This window comes from Salvelinus alpinus, chromosome 26 (genome assembly GCF_045679555.1).
Source record: "Salvelinus alpinus chromosome 26, SLU_Salpinus.1, whole genome shotgun sequence".
Taxonomy (NCBI): domain Eukaryota; kingdom Metazoa; phylum Chordata; class Actinopteri; order Salmoniformes; family Salmonidae; genus Salvelinus; species Salvelinus alpinus.
In genome coordinates this window covers 16331503-16354299 of record NC_092111.1, presented here as the reverse complement: position 1 = coordinate 16354299, position 22797 = coordinate 16331503, and the positions used below count along the sequence as shown (strand labels likewise).

General features: G+C 43.4%; 1 protein-coding gene across 1 annotated transcript; it reads right to left on the bottom strand.

Moving 5' to 3' along the window:
• Positions 1-8031: 8031 nt before the first annotated feature.
• Positions 8032-22705, bottom strand: LOC139554832 (gonadotropin-releasing hormone II receptor-like). The gene is made up of 3 exons (XM_071367997.1): positions 22163-22705; positions 12920-13121; positions 8032-12603 (listed from the first exon to the last, which is right to left on the bottom strand). Exons 1-3 carry the CDS (start codon positions 22703-22705, stop codon positions 12185-12187), a joined length of 1164 nt encoding a protein of 387 aa, XP_071224098.1. The 3' UTR covers positions 8032-12184.
• Between the last annotated feature and the right edge of the window lie 92 nt (positions 22706-22797).

Below are 22797 nucleotides of genomic sequence, written 5' to 3'. Positions count from 1 at the left end.
GTGTTGTACACACGTCACGTAATGTTAGCTAACAAGCCAGTCAGCTAACGTCAGCTTGTTAATCAACAATGAACAAAGTGCCAACACTGCCTAACATTAGGCTCTAACTAGAAAGGCAAACAGCTCTGGGAAACTAATAATATCGTCCGCTAGGGAGCCAGCCAGCAAACATTAGCTAGCTGGCTAACAGTACACTTTAGCTTAAGACATATAGCTAGCTAGGTAACAGTGACTAACCCCATTCCGTACAAATTTGCGCAACCGCAGCATTCAAACCAGGCTGCAATGAAAACTAAATGGAGCTGTAGCGACTGTGTTCCATCAAAATCCGGGGTGTGAGCTAAGTTTCAATTCAGCGTTGATTGACATGGTAATGGACTAATAGTATTCGAGAAAATATGAAAAAACTGACCCCTCTGACGCGGTACGTGTCACGATGTAACGTATGGCACGCATTTGCAACAAATGTTGTACCGTACAACCTCTTTCCACCAGGGGTAGCACTTCTCTATATTAAAAACAAGAAAGGGGGCAGGGTAAGGGGAATACCTAGTCAATTGTACAACTGAATACATACATTTTTTGCATCATCACTGCAAGCCATCAGGACTCTCAAAAGCCGCGACAGCTGCTGTTTACTTCTGAAGATAATTTTATCGCCGCCCTAAAAAACGTATTTAAAATTCAACACAAACCTTCAAATAGGTATGTAATGACACATTATCTAAACTCTTTATAGTGTTTTATTTACATTTTAGAGGTGATGCGTTGGATAGATCGGGTGAAAAAAGCTGTTTCCTCACACTTACATATCTCCCCCTTTCACTATCACGCAGTAGGTTTCGCTTCCCCACCCACCATTTTTTTAAAGACCCGACGGAGCTAATTGCCTTCTTCAATCATGCAGAGACGGGCATCATGAAGGTCTCGTCGTTGATTTTGATGGAAAGGGGAGAAATTGTTCTTTACAATGGTATTGATATTACAGTTGATCTGGAAGTATTACGTTTTTTGGGCCCTAAAATAAGGTCAGTTGTACGGACCAGCGCGATGTACAAAAGTGAGTTAGTTACCGTTAAACAATGAACCTAGCTAGGTAAACAATGTTTAAGATCACATACACGTAACATAAGCTAACGAGCCAGCCAGCTAACGTTAGCTAGTTAAACAACAATGAATAAAGTGGAAACTTTTCATTAGCTAGCTAACATTAGACTCTAACTAGAAAAGCAAACGGCACTGGGAAACAAATAATAACGTCAGCTAGGGAGCCAGCCAGCTAATGTTACCTAGCTAACAGAACACTTTAGCTTGAAATGAAACCCCTTTCTGTCAAAATTAGAAACATGTAATATATGAAAATGTAGCTAGCTAACGCTAGACTATTTTACCTGCATACATCAACATGCATCATGGACGAGTCTCCCTGTCAGGAATGCCATACCACGGTTGACCTTAGTTTGAAGATGTAATCCGGAGACAGGTGTTTTCTCCATCTCTTTATCTATCATACTCTAATTCCACTGATTTCAAAACTTGATCCTCCAGAAAATTAAGAGCAACACTTATGCAGCTCCACTACACAATACATTTTAAAATAAATCCACGTTCGACAGGATTACCAACACAGACTGACGAGCTCAAATAGACAGGACGACAGGATTACCAACACAGACTGACGCGCTCAAATAGACAGGACGACAGGATTACCAACACAGACTGACGAGCTCAAATAGACAGGACGACAGGATTACCAACACAGACTGACGAGCTCAAATAGACAGAACGACAGGATTACCAACACAGACTGACGAGCTCAAATAGACAGGACGACAGGATTACCAACACAGACTGACGAGCTCAAATAGACAGGACGACAGGATTACCAACACAGACTGACGAGCTCAAATAGACAGGACGACAGGATTACCAACACAGACTAACGAGCTCAAATAGACAGGACGACAGGATTACCAACGCAGACTGACGAGCTTAAATAGACAGGACGACAGGATTACCAACACAGACTGACGAGCTCAAATAGACAGGACGACAGGATTACCAACACAGACTGACGAGCTCAAATAGACAGGACGACAGGATTACCAACACAGACTGACGAGCTCAAATAGACAGGACGACAGGATTACCAACACAGACTGACGAGCTCAAATAGACAGGACGACAGGATTACCAACACAGACTGACGAGCTCAAATAGACAGGACGACAGGATTACCAACACAGACTGACGAGCTCAAATAGACAGGACGACAGGATTACCAACACAGACTGACGAGCTCAAATAGACAGGACGACAGGATTACCAACACAGACTGACGAGCTCAAATAGACAGGACGACAGGATTACCAACACAGACTGACGAGCTCAAATAGACAGGACGACCTCAACATGGCAGACCAATCCGAACTCCTCTCTCGGCATGTCCAGCCCACTCCTTATCTCAGCCAATCATTGCTATTGGGATGGTTGCTCACTTTTTCTGTGGCTTAACCAACAAGGCTCGTAATTAACAATTGTATTCGTATTTACAGATTGCATACAAGTTTGTTATTAACGCACATAAACGTTCACATGTTCGAGAAGGCATTTCTGCCAAAAAACTCATTTTGATAAAAAAATATTTTAACGTTCAAACGGCTCTCCTGTGAAGTCTTGACTTGCAACATATGTCTAGTTTCCTGAATCGGGTCACAAATGTCAGTTCCCTTCCTTGTTGGATAAGTGACCCATACACTTCTATACTCATAATCTGCCTGTCTTTGTTAATGTTCCATACAGCTTCCTTACCACACTATTTTATTTACCTAGGCAAGTCAGTTAAGAACAAATTATTATTTACAATGACGCCCTAGGAACAGTGTTAGGGGCAGAACAACAGACTTTTTTTTACCTTGTCAGCTCGGGGGTTTGGTCTAGCAATCTTTCAGTTACTGGTCCAACGCTCTAACCACTAGGCTACCTGCCACCTCAAATCTAAAATAAAGATCTAAGCACCACTTTTCATTTTAAGTTAACAGCAACAAGAGACAATCCCTCAGTAAATGTTGACTTGTGTTTGTTCTCCTCTTTCACAAGGCTTTTGATACCCTTTGGATCCCCTTCTGTAAAGAAGGATTTTGTCTATACACTAGAAGGTACTATGTAAGCATGTGTCATGACGTTGCCTGCGTGGGTATAGCAAACCCCATCCCCCTCTCCCTGCCTCCACTCCTTCAACCCATGCTGTGATCACAGAGAGATGTCGTAAATTCCTGAGAATCTCCCCACCACAAACAGTATTAAGACAGAGGGTAAACTTTCAGGACAAAGGAATTCTCTTCCACCTCACAGAACTTGAGGTACGAACATATTTCATATTCCTGCACAAGTAGGAATGATCGGTGAAGGTCCAGCTATGAACCGGTCCATTTGTCCCCATGTGGGAAACTCAGGAGAGACGGGTTGACCACATTACCATACCGCTGTTTATATAATAACCTCAGATATGAGGTTAACATCTGTTTGTTGTATAAAATGAATGAGTGAGTATGATACTGTTGGTATAATTGTGTAATATGATTTTGAACAGTTTAATGAAGGAAAATACAATTGTATTTGTATTTGAACTATTTGAACTATTTGGTTGTATTTGAACTAAATCCAAGGACCGCCCCTGAGCCAGTTGGGTCAGAGACCATGGGACCACCCCTCTCTGCTATCTGAATAAAAGCCAACTTTTAGGAAATTACCATTAGACCATGTTTCTCTCTATCACGAGAGGACAAAGGTTTGAGACCAGACTGCTGAATCTTTTAACCATCCCACGTGGTTAAAACTCTTATACGAATCATAACAAGTCTTTGATATTGACTTCTAGTCTGCAGCTAGGAATTCGGTATCATTGAACGCGAAGAAAGACAACCGCCGAAACATCCATTCTATTACGAATGACACTCTGAACAATCCACAACCAAAACGAACTTCTCTCCAACGACCAAGGACACACACACTGAACGTAACTATATATATATTGATTGCAATTGTTCCCGAATGAGTGAGCGTTCATGTGTAAGGATTAGCATGTCAATTGTTATAATTATGGACTCTGTAGTGAATTCTTAGTCGAACGCAACTTTCCCTTTGTCTAACAGCCGCCATGCCGGTTTAGCCCACTAGGGCATATTTTCTCCCATTTCATGTAACTATTTTAAGTTTGTTTGTTTATGCATTTCTGTGAATTAATTAGTTAGTAATAAATAAATGATTTAAGACAATTGATGTATGGATGACTCATAGTGAAGACTGGGTTCGTGCAGATCAGCGATTTACGACGTTTGGAATGAGACTGACGTAAGGTAGAGTAAATCAATCATTAATTAGAAGACCATTGATCAGATATGAAATATCTGAAAGGTTATATTGGGAAATGATAACTTTGTAATCTAATAACTTTCCCTGGTGCCCTCGAATTCATAGTTAATTAGTTACGTTATTACTCAAGTGATCGCGTAATCCCTAATTATAGGAATCTATGATAAAAACTAGTAAGTCTTCAATTTAACGATAGCAAAGACACGACACATGGTTTTACAGAGCCAGTTCAGTTCTCTGAGAAACAGGGAACCTGAGGTGTTAAGAGGTCTAGAAATAGAAATCCAGCACCTCCAGCTGAGAGAACAAGGAATAAGTGTCTTCTGAGCTTTAAGGGGCTAAGTGCCTCTGTGCTCCTAGAAATTGCACCTGCAATTTTAGCTGGATAGAACAGAGGAAGGTCACCGTGACTGCTCAACACAGCTGGACCCTACCAAACCATGAACAGAACAATGTCACAACAAGCAGGAACTGGTTAACAGGTCAATCCCACAAGAAGGCAGGAAACTGAACACAGCTCGATCTTTAAAGCCAGAAACTGAATTTAGCTTGATCTTACAGTCGTACAAAGCCATGAACTGAACACAGCTCAATGTCACAAGACAGGAAATTGAACAAAGCTCAATGTTCCAACAATACAGGAAGCTGAACATAACTTGATTTTCAAAGCCAGAAAGTAAGCACAGCTCAATGTCATAGCAAGAAAGGAACAGAGCTGATGAAAAATGATGTGGCACAACATGTCCTGAGAGTCTTCGAGAGATGAAGATAATATAAAATAAGAATGGCTGAGATTGAGACTTAATGTGAACTCAGTGCGCCCACAATGACATCTCAGTCGCTCTGAGGCGTGTATCTGCAAATGCAATTGCCACTTATTCGTTTCCCGGGCCACTTTCACTTGCGTCACGTCTCTCATCAATCCAACATTGCTCCATTTTGCTCAGCCGCTGTTCCCCCAAGGAATATTTCCCCCATTACTATTCAATGTTGCTCAATGACAGTACACTATCTCAGCTGAGATTATGGAACTATTTATTACCCCCTGCAAATTACCAACAAAATGTGAAAAGACTCGCAGAGCTTTAAAGGGTAGGTTAGTCTTTGATCACACATTTTCCAGCAGGACCATCTGGTAAAAGAGTGTACTCCTTTTTTAATATATTTTTTTATACATAACAGTAACTGTATAAAAAGGGGTAAATATGGGTTGCTTATTAAAGATGCAACCCGAGACAGATGGTAAAAATCTGTGTTCACACAGGCAGACCAATTCTTATATTTTCTCCAATTATTTGCAAAAGAGCTGATCTGATTGGTCAAAAGACCAATTAGTGGAAAAAGATCACAGCTGCATTTTATTGATGGCAATAAAAGGACACTCTAAAATGTGCAGTTTTGTCACACAACACAATGCCACAGATGTCTCAAGTTAAGGGAGCGTTCAATTGGCATGCTGACTGCAGGAATGTCCACCAGAGCTGAATGCACAGAAATACCATGAGGCCCGTTGTCGTGCCATTTATCCGCCGTCATCACCTCATGTTTCAGCACGATAATGCACAGCCCCATGTCGCAAGGATCTGTACACAATCCCTGGAAGATGACATAGAGCATAGAGACATAGAGCATGTTTGGGATGCTCTGGATCAACGTGTACAACAGCGTGTTCCAGTTCCCACAAATATCCAGCAACTTCGCACAGCCATTGAAGAGGAGTGGGACAACATTCCACAGGCCACTATCAACAGCCTGATCAACTCTATGCGAAGGAGGCTATGTATGTGAGAGGTTATAGACCTACAGTCAGTGTCCAGATTTCAGTTTCCATTTAACCCATTTGAACAGTAAGCTACTGTACAGTTTCCTTGACGTGCTATAGGACTATTGGAAGTCCCCATCTTGTTGATTTGTATAGCCCTCACAATCATCACAAATAACATAGCTGGCACTGCCATCATCCTCTTTTACCACTTCACCAAATCTCTTCCAAACATTACTTTTATGGCCCTCCCTTCTCTTTATTTTCAAATCTCCATTTCGCAGGTTTTCTCTTATTGTATTTAACTCCGACATTGTCCTTTTTGCCTCTGTGGATCGATGTTAACTTTTTCTGCCTGTTCCCAAAATAATTTGGTGATTGGCGTGTAGGTTATTCGGCATGCATACAGTTAGGCCCTAAAGTTTAGGCTTATACACTAATACCAGATTGCCTAAAATAATGAAAGAAAAACCTCAATGTAGCCTATACATTGCACAAGAATTATACATTTCTGGATTTAAGGTAATGTTTTTCTCTGTATTCAACCTGCCTGCCGCCCACCCGCCCTTTATCCTATCCTGGTCTCAGAGCATTTAATATTGCTCTGTATGTAAATCTGAGATACTCCATTGATATGGTATGATATGTTACATTTCGTAGGATTACATAAGACAGATGGTTACTTAAGGTAAATATGAAAGTAGGGTGGTTGGTCGGGGTTGATGGGTAGCCATATAACGTAAACATCTAGCAACCCAACGTCTAGCAAATCTCATCAAGGACAACTTCAGCATTTTAGCAACTTTTCAACTACTTCCCCTAACCCTAACCCTTTTACCTTCCCATGACCCTTACCTTAACCCTTTATTTGTTACTTCAGTATATTTTAGTACTTTTTAATACTTTCTTAACATTTTTCTCAAAACTGCATTGTTGGTTAAGGGCTTGTAAGTAAATAAATACAATTTGGCAATGTGTTTTTTTGTGATAATCCTGCACATACAGTTCCTTCAGAGAGTTCACAGCACTGGACTTTTCCACATTTTGTGTTACAGCCTGAATTGAAAATGGATTACATTTGGATTTTGTGTCACTGGCCTACAAACAATACCCCATAATGTCAAAGTTGAATTATGTTTTTAGAAATGTTTGTTTTGGCAAGCGTAAATAAGTTCAGGAGCTTAGCAACTCACATAACAAGTTGCATGGACTCCCTCTGAGTGCATTAAAAGTGTTTAACAGAATTTTTGAATGACTACCTCATCTCTGTACCCTACACATACAATTAATTATCTGTAAGGTCCCTCAGTCGACCAGTGAATTTCAAACACAGATTCAACCACAAAGACCAGGGAAGTTGTCCAATGCCTCGCAAAGAAGGGCACGTATTGGTAGATGGGTAAGAATAAAACAAAGCAGACATTGAATATCCTTTTGAACATGGTGAAGTTATTAATTACACTTTGGATGGTGAATCAATACACTCAGTCACTACAAAGATACAGGCGCCCTTCCTAACTCAGTTGCCAGAGAGGAAGGAAACCGCTCAGGGATTTCGCCATGAGGCCAATCGTGACTTTAAAAAGAGTCATGATTGAAAACTGAGGATGAAAACTGAGGATGGATCAACAATACTAACCTAAATGACAGAGTGAAAGGGAAGCCTGTACAGAATAAAAATATTCCAAAACATGCATCCTGTTTGCAATAAGGCACTAAAGTTATGTTATGGATATGCTTGTCATCGGCAAGGACTGGGAGTATTGTTTTAAATTTAAAAAAACGAAATAGAGCTAAGCACAGGCAAAATCCTAGAGGAAACCCTGGTTCAGTCTGCTTTCCAACAGACACTGTGTAACGGCTTTCGTTGGTGGAAGGAGAGGAGGACCAAAATGCAGCGTGGTACGTATCCATAATATCGTTTAATCGAGAATGAATACAAAATGAACAAGAGAATAAATGAAAACCGACACAGTCCCGTATGGTGCAAACACTGAAACGGAAAATAACTACCCACAACCCATAGTGAGAAAACCGGCTACCTAAGTATGATTCTCAATCAGAGACAACGATCGACAGCTGCCTCTGATTGAGAACCATACCAGGCCACACACAGAAATGCAAACATAGAAAAAACAACATAGAATGCCCACCCCAGCTCACGCCCTTAACAAACACAGAAATAGACAACCTAGACATAAAACATAGAAAGATACAAAGCGAACTATGGTCAGAACGTGACACACTGGGAGACACATTTACCTTTCAGCAGGACAATAACCTTAAACACAAGGCCTAATATACAATGAATGTTCCTGAGGGGTCTTGTTACAGTTTTGACTTAATTTGCTGTCTAGCAATGATCAAGAACCAAATTTACAGAGCTTGGAGAACTTTAAAAATAAAGTTCAAATATTGTACAATCCAGGTGTGCAAAGCTCTTAGAGACTTACCCAGAAAGACTCACAGCCTTAATCGCTGCCAAAGGTGATCCTAACATGTATTGACTCAGGGGTCTGAATACTTATGTAAATTAAATATTTCTGTATTTCATTTTCAATACAATTGCCAACATTTCTAAAAACATGTCTTCAATTTGTTATTATGAGATATTGTGTGTAGATGGGTGAATGAAAAATATACCCATCAAAAAAAGAAACGTTCCTTTTTCAGGAACCTGTCTTTCAAAGATAATTCGTAAAAATCCAAATGACTTCACAGATCTTCATTGTAAAGGGTTTAAACACTGTTTCCCATGCTTGTTCAATGAACCATAAACAATTAATGAACATTCACCTGTGGAACAGTTATTACGACACTAACAGCTTACAGACTGTAGGCAATTAAGGTCACATTCATGAAAACTTAGGATACTAAAGAGGCCTTTCTACTGACTCTGAAAAACACCAAAAGAAAGATGCCCAGGGTCCCTGCACATCTGCGTGAATGTACCTTAGACATGCCGCAAGGAGGCATGAGGACTGCAGATGTTGCCAGGGCAATAAATTGCAATGTCCGTACTGTGATACGCCTAAGACAGAGCTACAGGGACACAGGACGGACAGCTGATCGTCCTCGCAGTGGCAGACCACGTGTAACAACACCTGCACAGGATCGGTACATCCGAACATCACACCTGCGGGACAGGTACAGGATGGCAACAACAACTGCCCGAGTTACACCAGGAACGTACAATCCCTCCATCAGTGCTCAGACTGTCTGCAATGAGCTGAGAGAGGCTGGACTGAGGGCTTGTAGGCCTGTTGTAAGGCAGGTCCTCACCAGACATCACCGGCAACAACGTCGCCTATGGGCAGGAACCCACCGTCGCTGGACCAGACAGGACTGGCAAAAAGTGCTCTTCACTGATGAGTCGCGGTTTTGTCTCACCAGGGGTGACCCCTGGACAACGCAGTTAACCCACTGTTCCCTGGTAGGCTTTGATTGTAAATAAGAACATGTTCTTTACTGACTTGCCTAGTTAAATGAAGGTTAAATAATAAAAACATCACTTTGGATCTAAGCAATTGCAATTAATACTGGACCATGAAGGCCGTGTTCAGACAGGCAGTCCAATTCTGATGATTTTTCCACTAATTGGTGTTTTGACCAATCACATCAGATCTTTTTCAGAGCTTTTGTGATTTGTCAAAAGACAAATTAGTGAATAAAATATAAGAATTGTGCTGACTGTCTAAATGCAGCCTAAAATACAGTGGAACATTTTAGCCGTGCATGGCATGATAACAATAGTGGAATAAATCAGATGAGTAAACAGAGACGATTAGGCTGAGAACAACAAGACATTGAGAAAACACACATTTTTGTATATACATTTGTTCCTTATTAAACTATGACCAGTTGCCTACTCACTGGAGTTTGATTTTCTAGGGCTACCTGATAACGTCACTTGCTCCACGGAGACCTAAATTGTAAATGTCTTCCCTTTGACTAAAGCGGTAAACATTTATTAGAAACAGTTCCACTGAGCCTACAGTGTATCACAACACATTTTCTGTCTTTATATTATTAGGATCCCCATTAGCTGTTGCAAAATCAGCAGCTACTCTTCCTGGGGTCCACACAAAACATGACATAATACAGAACATTAATAGACAAGAACAGGTCAAGGATAGAACTACATCAATTTAAAAAATAAATGAAGCCTGTGGACGGACTTACTCAGGAATGAGTTGTAATGAGTGTTTGGTTCAACAATGCATGTCAAGTGTGCACAGTTCATCTTGATGCAACTCCAGTGAGATGATCCAGAGGACAGACATTCAAAAGAAGTCCTAAAGTTCTGTCTTCCCTGGCCAAAGTCCCAAAGTATGTGGTCCAAATATTTGATCATAAATATGATCTTCCTTGGGTACATAAGAGTTGTTTGGTTAGTGTCAGAAGCAGAGTGGTTTTCTAGGAAGTCTATACTGTTCTGTAAATATGATCTCATGTACTGCAAACAGGGTATTCACTGCAATCTCAAAGTACAAAGTCATTCAGTGAAGATATGGACCATTAATCGAAGGTACTAGTTAACTAGATATTCTCCCAGAAACTGGTTGAAAGGAAGTGTTTGAGTCTTTTGTGTAAGACACTGGAGGTCTTTACATTCATAGTGGAACTTGCGAGATCCCCTCAGTAATACGGCAATGTTCTCGAATCCTTTCTTAAATTATCCCAGCTTTGTGTAGCTGTATGTGACACAGGAAATAGGGCCAGTTTTCCTGATCCAGATTAAGCACAAACCAAGACTAAAAAGCTTTTTCAATGGAGTCTCCATTGTCCACGTGTTTGGTTAAGTAGTCTTAGGTCTCTATTCAATCTGTATCGCTGAAGCGTTACAGATTGCGCAATAGAAATGTAAAGGTAATTTCCGATTGTGCTGACATATGTATCGTTTACCGTGAATGCTAATGCGTGAACCATACCTTTAAATTTTAATCACACTGTAATGTTGAACTTCAGCGATAGTTCAACCGAATTAACCCTTAATTTCGGGCTGGGAAATGAGCACTAAAGAGTTCAGTGAGTAAAAAAAATCTGTATACCACACACTGTAAAAAAAAAAGACAATTTAACCAATTGCTTAATCAGCATTATTCTGTTAGTTGAGTGGACTTCAAAAATACAATCATTTGAGCTAATATTTTAGTGTGTTTCCTCAACAATCTCTGCTTGAAGTCAGCTGAATTTGTAAAAGCTTGTTGAGAAACTCAAACCGATGCCATCATTTTCCTATTTCCCAGCATGCTCTCCTGCGGGTTAATTTTCAGAATTGTTTGTTTTAATAACTGTGTTTTTGCATGTACTTTTGATTGGTTGATTCATCTTACGCTACACAAACATAAATAACATACATTTTTCTAAACTTATCCAATCTGTTAGTAGTTGGACTTTTCTGAGATAGTTTATATGATTTAGGTAGTCTCAATAATCAATCTTCCCTACCCCGCAGTCATTCTGAATGCAGGTTGCGTGTGATTAAAAGTTTCAGTTGTTGGATATCCTCACTCTGGCTGGATTCCAATAGGGATTACACATCACTTTGCAAGCCAGCATAATGTGACTTGTAGGTTTGATGTGGCCTGTAAATTAGGAGTTTCAGACTACCGTGTTAGGGTCTAATTAGGCCCTCAAAGAAAGGCCTTATGATTTATGTAATGTATTGTCATAAAGAGTTGAATTTTAAAGATAACATATTCACTTAGACACTCACTTGGTGAAGGCTACAGTACTGAAAACCATTGAACACAACAACCATGTTTCTGTCGCTAACAAATACAGTCATGGGTGGTAATTACAATTCACTAGAAAGGCTGGGAAATATGAACATTTCTCTGGGAAATATGCAAATATGCAAATAAGGTAGAATATATTCTCAAGTTAAATGATATGTTCACTCAACATAAAATTCAAAGTCGAGTGAACAAATTTGGAGCAACCTCACAATCCTGTTGCAGCTGGTTGTCTTACAATTGTAGGTTGAATCAAAAAAAAAAGATATATATTTTTTACAGTGCAGTTATACAAGAGGCCCACCGATATCTACCCCAGGTTTCCACTTGGCTGGTCGCCACTGGGATTATCAGACTCTGCCTCACCGCTTGCCCTGCCCCTCCGACACGCCAGGCGGTCCAGGGACCTTGGGGAGATGTTCTGTGATCGGCAGCGGCAGCAGCAGTGGACCACATCAGCCAGATCGGCCCGGAAGGAGGGTGTGAAAAAGCCGTATATCACTGGGTCGCAGCATGTGTTGAGGTTGCCGAAGACGAAAAGTGCGTGGTGGACATACTCGGGCGTCTCCTGAAGCATGGCCGGCTGGAACCAGTACCAGATACCCAGGAGGTAGTAGGGCGTCCAGCAGATCACGAAGGACGCCACGATCACGATGGTCATCTTCAGGGTCTTCATTCGGGCCTTGGGGATCATGTCTGTGCCACTTCGCCTCAGGCATGGAGCCCCACCTGGAGGGATTTCAGACATAAACAGTTTGTGAGGAGAAATGGAATAGTACTATGTAAATTGAGGGTTGTGATGCCCTGAGTCTTTCTGACCATGTGACCTGACCAGGACCTGCCTCTGTTGGATTGATTCATTTGTACTAGATGTACAAAAATATGAGATTTTCCTGACAGACAGTAACACATTTTGGCCCTAAATATGACAAGTATGTGTTGTCAAAACATTCAATAGTCAAATATATCACATGGGAGCAAAGAATGCAGTGTGCAGTCTCTTCACCTTATACACTAACACACACACAGACAGACATACACACACCTTTGCCTTTGTGCATCTGACGGCTGATCTCGATGAGGATGCGGGTGTAGCAGAAGCTCATTACTAACAGGGGGAACACATAAAGCGTGACAAAGTGAAACATGTTGTAGGCCGTCTCTTGCCAGCGATGGTGGAAGCTTCCATGCGTCACACACTGAGTGAATTCCACTCCCTCTGCTTTGATTGCTCGAAAGATGAACAGCTATGAGATAAAGAGAGACAAAGGGGAAGTGAGAAATCATGATAAAGGTATATCAATCAATCAATAAAATGTATCTCGAGCCCTTTTGACTCTAACAGTTGTCGCAAAGGTCTTTAAAGTAAACCGGACCTATGCATACTAAAGCACAGTGGCAAGGAAAATCTCCCTAGAGGGAAGAAACCTAGAGACAAATGAGATTCAGAGCTCAATTCAATTGAGGTCGAGTGATTGAAATTTAAAGGCAATGTTTCTGCATCCTTGGAGACTGCATTCACGGTAAACGCTGCCTATGCCGGCTCAATCAGAAATGACCTTAAAATTCTAATAGCGCTGAACTGCTGCGATACGGATTGAATCAAGCCCTCAGAGGGTGGGTCCCATTCTCTGGCTGTACTGGGTAGAGGATATGTAGTGCCCATCAGAAATAAAGGAGGAGTATTTCTGTCTGGAATAAAGCCCCTTTGTGGGGAAAAACACATTTTGATTGGCTGGGCCTGGCTCCCAAGTGGGTGGGCCTATGCCCTCCCAGGCCCACTCATGGCTGCGCCCATGCCCAGTCATGTGAAAACCATAGATTAGGGCCTAATGAGTTTATTTAAATGAACTGATTTCCTTATACGAACTGTAACTCAGTAACATTTTGGCGGTTATATTTTTGTTCAGTCAGTGGAGTGAAGAAAAGTATAATTACAAAGGAATGACGCACATGCAGCAGACTTTTAATGACCTAATCAGAAATCCATTACAAAATCAATCTATTCTAATCTATTAGAATGATGAATCCTTTCAATACAGTTTCTGCACCAGAGGTGATATGATATAGAAGTGTTATGATTCACTACATGAATGAAAGTATGTGGACACCTGCTCGTTGAACATCTCACCCAAAATCATGGGCATTAATATGGAGTTGGTCCCCCCATTGCTGCTATAACAGTCTTCACTCTTCTGGGAAGGATTTCCACTAGATGTTGGAACATTTCTGCGGGTATTTCCATTCAGCCACAAGAGCTCTAGTGAGGTTGTGCACTGATGTTGGGCGTTTATGCCTGGTTTGCAGTCGGCATTCCAATTCATCCCAAAGGTGTTCGATGGGGTTGAAGTCAGGGCTCTGTGCAGGCAAGTCAACTTCTTCCACACTGATCTCGACAAACCATTTCTGTATGGACCTCACTTTGTGCATGGGGGCATTGTGATGCTGAAACAGGAAAAGGTCTTCCCCAAACTGTTGCCACAAAGTTGGAAGCACAGAATTGTCTAGAATGTTATTGTATAGTGTAGTGTTAAGGTTTCCCTTCACTGGAACTAAGGGGCCTAGCCCGAACCATGAAAAACAGTCCCAGACCATTATTCCGCCTCCACCAAACGTTACAGTTGGCATTATGCATTAGGCCAGGTTGTGTTCTCCTGGTATTCGCCAAAGACAGATTTGTCCGTCGGACTGACAGATGGTGAAGCGTGATAAATCACTCCAGAGAACACGTTTCCACTGCTCCAGAGTCCAATTGTGGTGAGCTTTACACCACTCCAGCCGACATTTGGCATTGCGCATGGTGATCTTAGGCTTCTGTGCGGCTGCTCGGCCATGGAAACCAATTTCATGCAGCCCTCGCTGAACAGTTCTTGCGCTGATGTTGCTTCCAGAGGCAGTTTTGAACTCGGTTGTGAGTGTTGCAACTGAGGAGAGATGATTATTACGAGCTACGCGTTTCAGCACTCAGTGGTCCCATTCTGTGAGCTTGTGTGTACTATTACTTCGCAGCTGAGCCGTTGTTGCTCCTAGACATACAGTGGGGAGAACAAGTATTTGATACACTGCCGATTTTGCAGATTTTCCTACTTAAAAAGCATGTAGAGGTCTGTAATTTTTATCATAGGTACACTTCAACTGTGAGAGACGGAATCTAAAACAAAAATCCAGAAAATCACATTGTATGATTTTTAAGTAATTAATTAGCATTTTATTGCATGACATAAGTCTTTGATACATCAGAAAAGCAGAACTTAATATTTGGTACAGAATCCTTTGTTTGCAATTACAGAGATCATACGTTTCCTGTAGTTCTTGACCAGGTTTGCACACACTGCAGCAGGGATTTTGGCCCACTCCTCCATACAGACCTTCTCCAGATCCTTCAGGTTTCGGGGCTGTCGCTGGGCAATACGGACTTTCAGCTCCCTCCAAAGATTTTCTATTGGGTTTAGGTCTGGAGACTGGCTAGGCCACTCCAGGACCTTGAGATACTTCTTACGGAGCCACTCCTTAGTTGCCCTGGCTGTGTGTTTCGGGTCGTTGTCATGCTGGAAGACCCAGCCACGACCCATCATCAATGCTCTTACTGAGGGAAGGAGGTTGTTGGCTAAGATCTCGCAATACATGGCCCCATCCATCCTCCCCTCAATACGGTGCAGTCGTCCTGTCCCCTTTGCAGAAAAGCATCCCCAAAGAATGATGTTTCCACCTCCATGCTTCACGGTTGGGATGGTGTTCTTGGGGTTGTACTCATCCTTCTTCTTCCTCCAAACACGGCGAGTGGAGTTTAGACCAAAAAGCTCTATTTTTGAATCATCAGACCACATGACCTTCTCCCATTCCTCCTCTGGATCATCCAGATGGTCATTGGCAAACTTCAGACGGGCCTGGACATGCGCCTGCTTGAGCAGGGGGACCTTGTGTGCGCTGCAGGATTTTAATCCATGACGGCGTAGTGTGTTACTAATGGTTTTCTTTGAGACTGTGGTCCCAGCTCTCTTCAGGTCATTGACCAGGTCCTGCCGTGTAGTTCTGGGCTGATCCCTCACCTTCCTCATGATCATTGATGCCCCACGAAGTGAGATCTTGCATGGAGCCCCAGACCGAGGGTGATTGACCATCATCTTGAACTTCTTCTATTTTCTTCTATCTTCTAATAATTGCGCCAACAGTTGTTGCCTTCTCACCAAGCTGCTTGCCTATTGTCCTGTAGCCCATCCCAGCCTTGTGCAGGTCTACAATTTTATCCCTGATGTCCTTACACAGCTCTCTGGTCTTGGCCATTGTGGAGAGGTTGGAGTCTGTTTGATTGAGTGTGTGGACAGGTGTCTTTTATACAGGTAACGAGTTCAAACAGGTGCAGTTAATACAGGTAATGAGTGGAGAACAGGAGGGCTTCTTAAAGAAAAACTAACAGGTCTGTGAGAGCTGGAATTCTTACTGGTTGGTAGGTGATCAAATACTTATGTCATGCAATAAAATGCAAATGAATTACTTAAAAATCATACAATGTGATTTTCTCGATTTTTGTTTTAGATTCCGTCTCTCACAGTTGAAGTGTACCTATGATAAAAATTACAGACCTCTACATGCTTTGTAAGTAGGAAAACCTGCAAAATCGGCAGTGTATCAAATACTTGTTCTCCCCACTGTATATATTTTTGTCAGCAAATTTTCACACATTTTCTCCATTACCTGCACTGTAAATAAATACCATCTATTTTTGCACCTGATCTACTGACTCCGTCTCAACAGTTGCTGCTCCACACCAACTAAGTAGGCTGCCGGCTTCTCCATTTTAACACTGAGCACAAGTGTGAGATGGTTAGGCCAATACTTCATGTTATTGTTGAGGATGGCAATAAATTCATACATTTTCCGTAAGAGTTGGTCCTAGATATCGGCAATGGAGGAAATTAACTGTCTATGCTTTTATCTTTTAAACTGTATTTTTTCCTTTTGCTGTATGATAACTTCCTATTAATGCAAATTCTTGCACATTCTCAGTAATTAATTTGATTAATGACAGACTGTCATACACTCCACTTCTTCTTGCTAGCTGTTTTCCACTTCCTCCAGCACTAGTACACACACACATTGTCACACCCTGATCTGTTTCACCTGTCTTGTGCTCGATCCCCCACCAGGTGTATCCTATTTTTCCCCATTATCCCCTGTGTATTTATACCAGCGTTTTCGGTTTGTCTGTTGCCTGACTCGGACCAGCTCTGCAACACTGTCTCCCTCCAAGGAGCCTCCATTGGAAGACACGAGGAGTTACTTCATAACCTTGTGGAGAGACTCCATACCTTGACGGAATGCCATGACCATGCCTTCAATATACTGTTGGAACAATTGCGCAGACTCTCTACTAGGCAGCAAGCCACAACGGTAAACTTCCAGTTCAGCGGTGCTTCTCCCCAGCCTACCCCGGCTTCCCAATAACCCCACTTACCTCCTCCGGAGCACTATGCCAGGGATCCTGGAACCTGCCGGGCGTTTCTCTCCCAGTGCTCCCTAATCTTTGAGCTACAGCCCTCTTCGTTTCCTTCGGATCGTTTGAAGATAGCGTATCTTATAATGCTGATGTCCGGGAGGGCGCTCGCATGGACTACGGCGGTGTGGGAGCAGCAATCCACCATTTGCCTTAGTCTGGAGGATTTCATGGCGGAGGTAAAGAAGGTGTTCAATTTTCCGGTATCCGGGAGTGAGGTGGCTCGGAAGCTACTTTGGCTTTTTCAAGACTCCCGTAGTGTGGCAGACTACGCGGTAGATTTTCACACGTTGGCCGCCGACAGTGCCTGGAACCCGGAGTCCCTGTTCGAAACCTTCCTTCACGGACTATCGGAGGGAATTAAAGAGCCCGGGAGCTGCCCATGGACCTCGGCTCCCTCATAGCCTTGACCATTAGGATCGATGGGCGGTTAAGGGAATGCAGCAGGGAGAGGTCTGTTCCCGGCCACACGTGCTTGTCCACGGGTTCCCCCTCGCCTCCGAAGAATCTCGGAAGTCCCCGACGTTGGAGTGGAGGCCGTCCTGCCCCAGCGTTCTGCCCAGTACCAAAAGCTGCATCCCTGCGCTTTCCTGTCCCGTCGTCTTAATCCCGCTGAGAGGAACTACGACGTGGGAAATAGGGAACTTCATGCAGTCAAGATGGCCCTGGAGGAATGGAGACACTGGCTAGAAGGGGCGAAACATCCATTCTTAGTGTGGACCGGCCATAAGAATCTGGAATATCTCTGCACTGCCAAGGGCCTCAACTCAGGCTCGTTGGGCTCTGTTGTTCACTCGTTTTAATTTTACCATCTCCTACCGCTCTGGGTCTAAGAATGTGAAGCCTGATGCCCTTTCTCACTTGCATAGCTTCGCAGCTACACCGTCTGACCCAGAGACCATCCTCCCTACCTCCTGTCTGGCAGCTAGACTCGTCTGGGGTATTGAGAACTTGGTTCGCAAGACGCAGTGTTCCCAGACGGACCCGCGAGGGGGCCTGGCTAACCGGTTGTTTGTCTCAGATTCTGCCAGACACAGGTCCTGGAACGGGCTCATTCCTCTCACCTTACCTGCCAACCTGGCTCCCGCCAGACCCTGGCTTTCCTACGACAATGGTTTTGGTGGCCCACCATGGTTCCTGGCGTCTCTACGTTCGTCGCCGCCTGCACTGTGTGAGTGCAGAAAAAGACTCCGCGGCAAGCTGTGGCAGGCCTCCTCCAACCACTCCCTGTTCCTCACCACCCCTGGTCTCATATATCCCTGGACTTTGTCAATGGTCTCCCTCCGTCCGATGGCAACATCACCATCCTTATGGTAGTGGATATGTTTTTCAAAGCCGCCTATTTCATTCCCCTTCCCAAGTTACTCTCAGCCAAGGAGACGGCCCAGCTCATGGTTCAGCATGTCCTCCGGATCCATGGACTTCTGGTTGACATGGTCTCCAATCGTGGGCCTCAGTTCTCATCCCGATTCTGGAAGGCGTTCTGCACCCTCATTGGGTCATCGGCCAGCCTGTACTCAAGGGTTTCATCCCCAATCTAACGGCCAGTCGGAGAGAGCCTATCTGGACCTGGAGACGATTCTTCGTTGCCTCGTCTCTGCCAACCCCACCACCTGGAATCAGCAACTCTTGTGGAGTACCCGCAACACCCTTCCCTGCTCGGCCACTGGTCTCTCGCCCTTCGAGTGTTCCTTGGGTTACCAGCCTCCGCTCTTCCCTGAGCAAGAGGAAGAAGTCAGCATACCCTCGGCCCAGATGTTCGTCCACCGCTCTCGGTATACCTGGAAGAGAGCCTGTCTGCTCTTCAACCACCTCCATGTACGGGTGACAGGCGGACCACCACTGGACCCCGGCTCCCCGCTATCATTTCGGGCAGAGGGTATGGCTCTCCACTCAGGATCTGCCCCTTCGGGTCGAGTCCCATAAACTTTCCCCTGCTTTACCGGCCCTTTCCCAATCTCTAAAATCCTTAGCCCCACTGCTGTTGGTCTTCTGGTGCTCCGCACCCTCCGTATACATCCCACTTTCCATGTGTCTAGGATTAAACCTCTCTCTCACAGCCCTTTGTCTCCTGTTTTCTGTTTGTCTGTTGCCAGTTCGTCTTGTTTTGTCAGGTATTACCAGTGTTTCCTGTTTCTCCTGTTCTCAAGTTCTTGTTTTCTAGTCTTCCCGGTTCTGACCTTTCTGCCTGTCCTGAGCCTGCTGAGCCTCTATCCCTGGGTCATATCCTGAGTCGTGACACATCAATGTTAATTACCATATTTTCTCTGGCTTTGTCAGCTATGCAGACACCTCTATTAGACACACTAATCTCCTATAAATACACACAACACAATGGCACAGGGAACCAGATGATAATAGCTTCCCTTCCCTTGTAACACATTCCATCATAATTTCCTCATATCTATAGCTATCATAGCAGATAAAAGTTGGTGACATAATTTATCATCATGACATATGATTGTAAATTGGTTTTCTGGTTGTAGAAACGTCAGAGATATTACACCTAGGTAAATGTTTCTTTCTGGACTAATTTAAAAATAGTATACACCCATGACATCACAGAAGACGTCGGAATAACGTCACTGCAACCAGTTTTGCCAGCTGGGATAGCTTCACTTCGCTATTGTATTTTTGGCGCTGTTTTTGATGAGGGTGCCATTGTTCTGCTGTATTGAAGTGCTAATTAAATCGGCCTGCAGTTACCTCCCACTGGGCACAGACGTCATTTCAACGTCTACTTTGGATTTACATTTGGTAGAGTTGTCAACTAACATGAATTCAACTTGAAATCAACAACAAAAAATGACCATATCATTGGATTCATGAGAAAAGTTGGGTGAATAAAATACTAATCCAATCCGTTTCCCACGTTGAGTCAACATCATCACATCTCTAAATGACGTGGAAACAATGTTTATTCAACCATGCTTTGTGCTGAATTACTTTAACCGTTTGCCATCTCCACCAATCCTTGAAAGTCATTGGTCAATTAGTACGCATGAACAAGGAAACACTCAAAATGAGTTGGCTTCAGTCGGCACATATCTACTTGATTATCATAATGTAAAGTGTGTGCGTGTGTGCCTGCGTGCGTGCGTGGGTGCGTAGTAAATTAGATGGACTCTTCACAGCCGCAGTCAACAGTGCTGTGTTTAGTCACCATAAGATGGGTTGCCTTAATTGCTTAACCAGGAACATGCATTTCCTGTAGAATGACCATCCATGTCAAGCACGTGCGTGTGGTTGAGAATGGGGGTATATTGATCTGTCCACAACTCACCACCAAACCTCCTGTCTTTGAGCTGTCTAACATCTGTCCCTTCTCCACGTTCGACTGGCTCCCCCGCCTTGTGTCTCTCCCTCTGTCCCTCTTCCTACAGCAGAGGTTCTGTGTTTTTCCCTTCTTCCTATTCATTTGGAACACCAGTTACTGACTAGCACCTCAAAGGTCGCATCCACTTACAGCCAGAAAGGTCACCTCTACGAGACCTTGACATTAAGGGGATTGGATTTGTGGAAACTCTCTCTCTCTCTGCGTGACAGTAAAAACAAGGAGGGAACACTCAGACATCTAACCATGCTGGGAAGGAAAGCTATTTTCTCTTAGTGCAATGTAAGGAGACCTTCAACTATGAACTGTAATTGATGGAGTGTCCAAAGTACTGTACCTCCACCTACAAATTGATCTGTGAGCATGGAATAAAATCTGTTCCCACATTTTTAAATTCAAATCAAATTCAGTGCTCATTGGCATGAAAGACATGTAAATACAAAAATATTACAAAATAAATTGTTTGAAAATTAGTAAAATTGCATAAATCCGCATGCTTTGTTTCTAAAGACCAATTGACAATACATCTCATATTTTTGGATATACAGTATTTACATTTGAGTGAACACAATCTCTTTCTCCCACCCTGCCTTCTCTCTCTCCCTACTTGTCAGGGTGGGTAAAAGCTTATATCATTCACAGCACTACTGTTTGGATTGAGGTGGGACTATTATCAATATGCAGGTGACCTCCTGAGCCAATTTGATCATTTGATTTGATCATAGCAACACTTTGTTACCAAGCTGACAGCTGCTTCCATTTCTAAGCCATTCAACTCACATTACTAAAGCCATCAATCAAGAGCTGGTGTGCTTGTCCTATAGAATTAAAGTTGAATACACTGAATGCTCTCTATTTTGCTGAGAGATTATTTCCTAACAATGCACCACCCACCTACCCATAGGACTTCATTTGATTGGCAGATCACTGACTGTATGCTCTATTGTGTGAGGAAGACAGTGAACAACTTAAGATCGATTGCTGCCCTGCAATCTTACTATTCCAAACGGAATAGCGCTCCATTTCACTATCGCTCCAATACACTGATTCAGTCTGGACCTGTTCCATTAGAAGGGCACTTGGACCGGCTAGAGAGTATTCCTCTAAGAAAATATAGGAATGTTTAGTCTACAACTCACGTGGACAAATGTTGCCCAACAAAATATTTTTGTTTGGCAACATTTGTGGATGGTGATCCTGTCATCGACCAATTCGTTATGCATAAACGTTAAAGACATAGGCGCAAATGATTCATTGAATGCGTGCGCAAGGTGATTCAGTGAAGTGAAACCATAATGAAATGGAGTGATAATCAGTGTGGATAGCAGGCTAGTAACAGCAATCTCAAGTGGACCACTGCCTTCCGAACATAAGAGAGAAATACAAGGCTTACTAATGAATATCCATGTTGTTATGTTGTAGTCTGAGAACAATGTAGTGGCTACCGTATGTACACCCACCTGTGGGGAGGCCAGGAGCAAGCTGAGGACCCAGGCAACCAGCAGCATCCTCTTGTTTCTGCGTCCGGCGTCCAGCGCATCCAGCGGGTGCAGAATAGCATGGTGGCGATCCAGGCTGACCACCACCAGGATGAAGGCAGACGAGTGCATGGCAAACAGCTTGAGGAAGCACAGCAGCTTGCACATGGCATCACCGGCGTACCACTGTACGGTGACGTTCCACGCCGCATCCAGCGGCATCACCACGAACGTCATCACCAGGTCTGCAGAGGCCAGGCTGGCAATGAGTGGCCGGAGATGGGCGGCCAGGCGGCGCCCGCGGCCCCGTGCCACGCTGATCAGCACAGAGAGGTTGGAGAAGGCAGCGAACACAAAGAGGACCATGGTGGCGGCCACGCGAACGCGGGCAGCGGCGGTGAAGGTGGGAGCCTCCCAGTCCATGAATGACGGAGGGAGGGAGGAGTTAAAAGAGGAGTTCACTGCTGGGAACATTGGCGTCGCCGAACAAAGAGACCAGTTGTCCGACATCCTGTCATCCGACATCCTAGGAGGAAGAAGGGAATAAAATCATTATCCTTATCATCATCATAATAATAGTTTTCATTTGTAATGAGCTTTTCATAGGAAGAAATCAC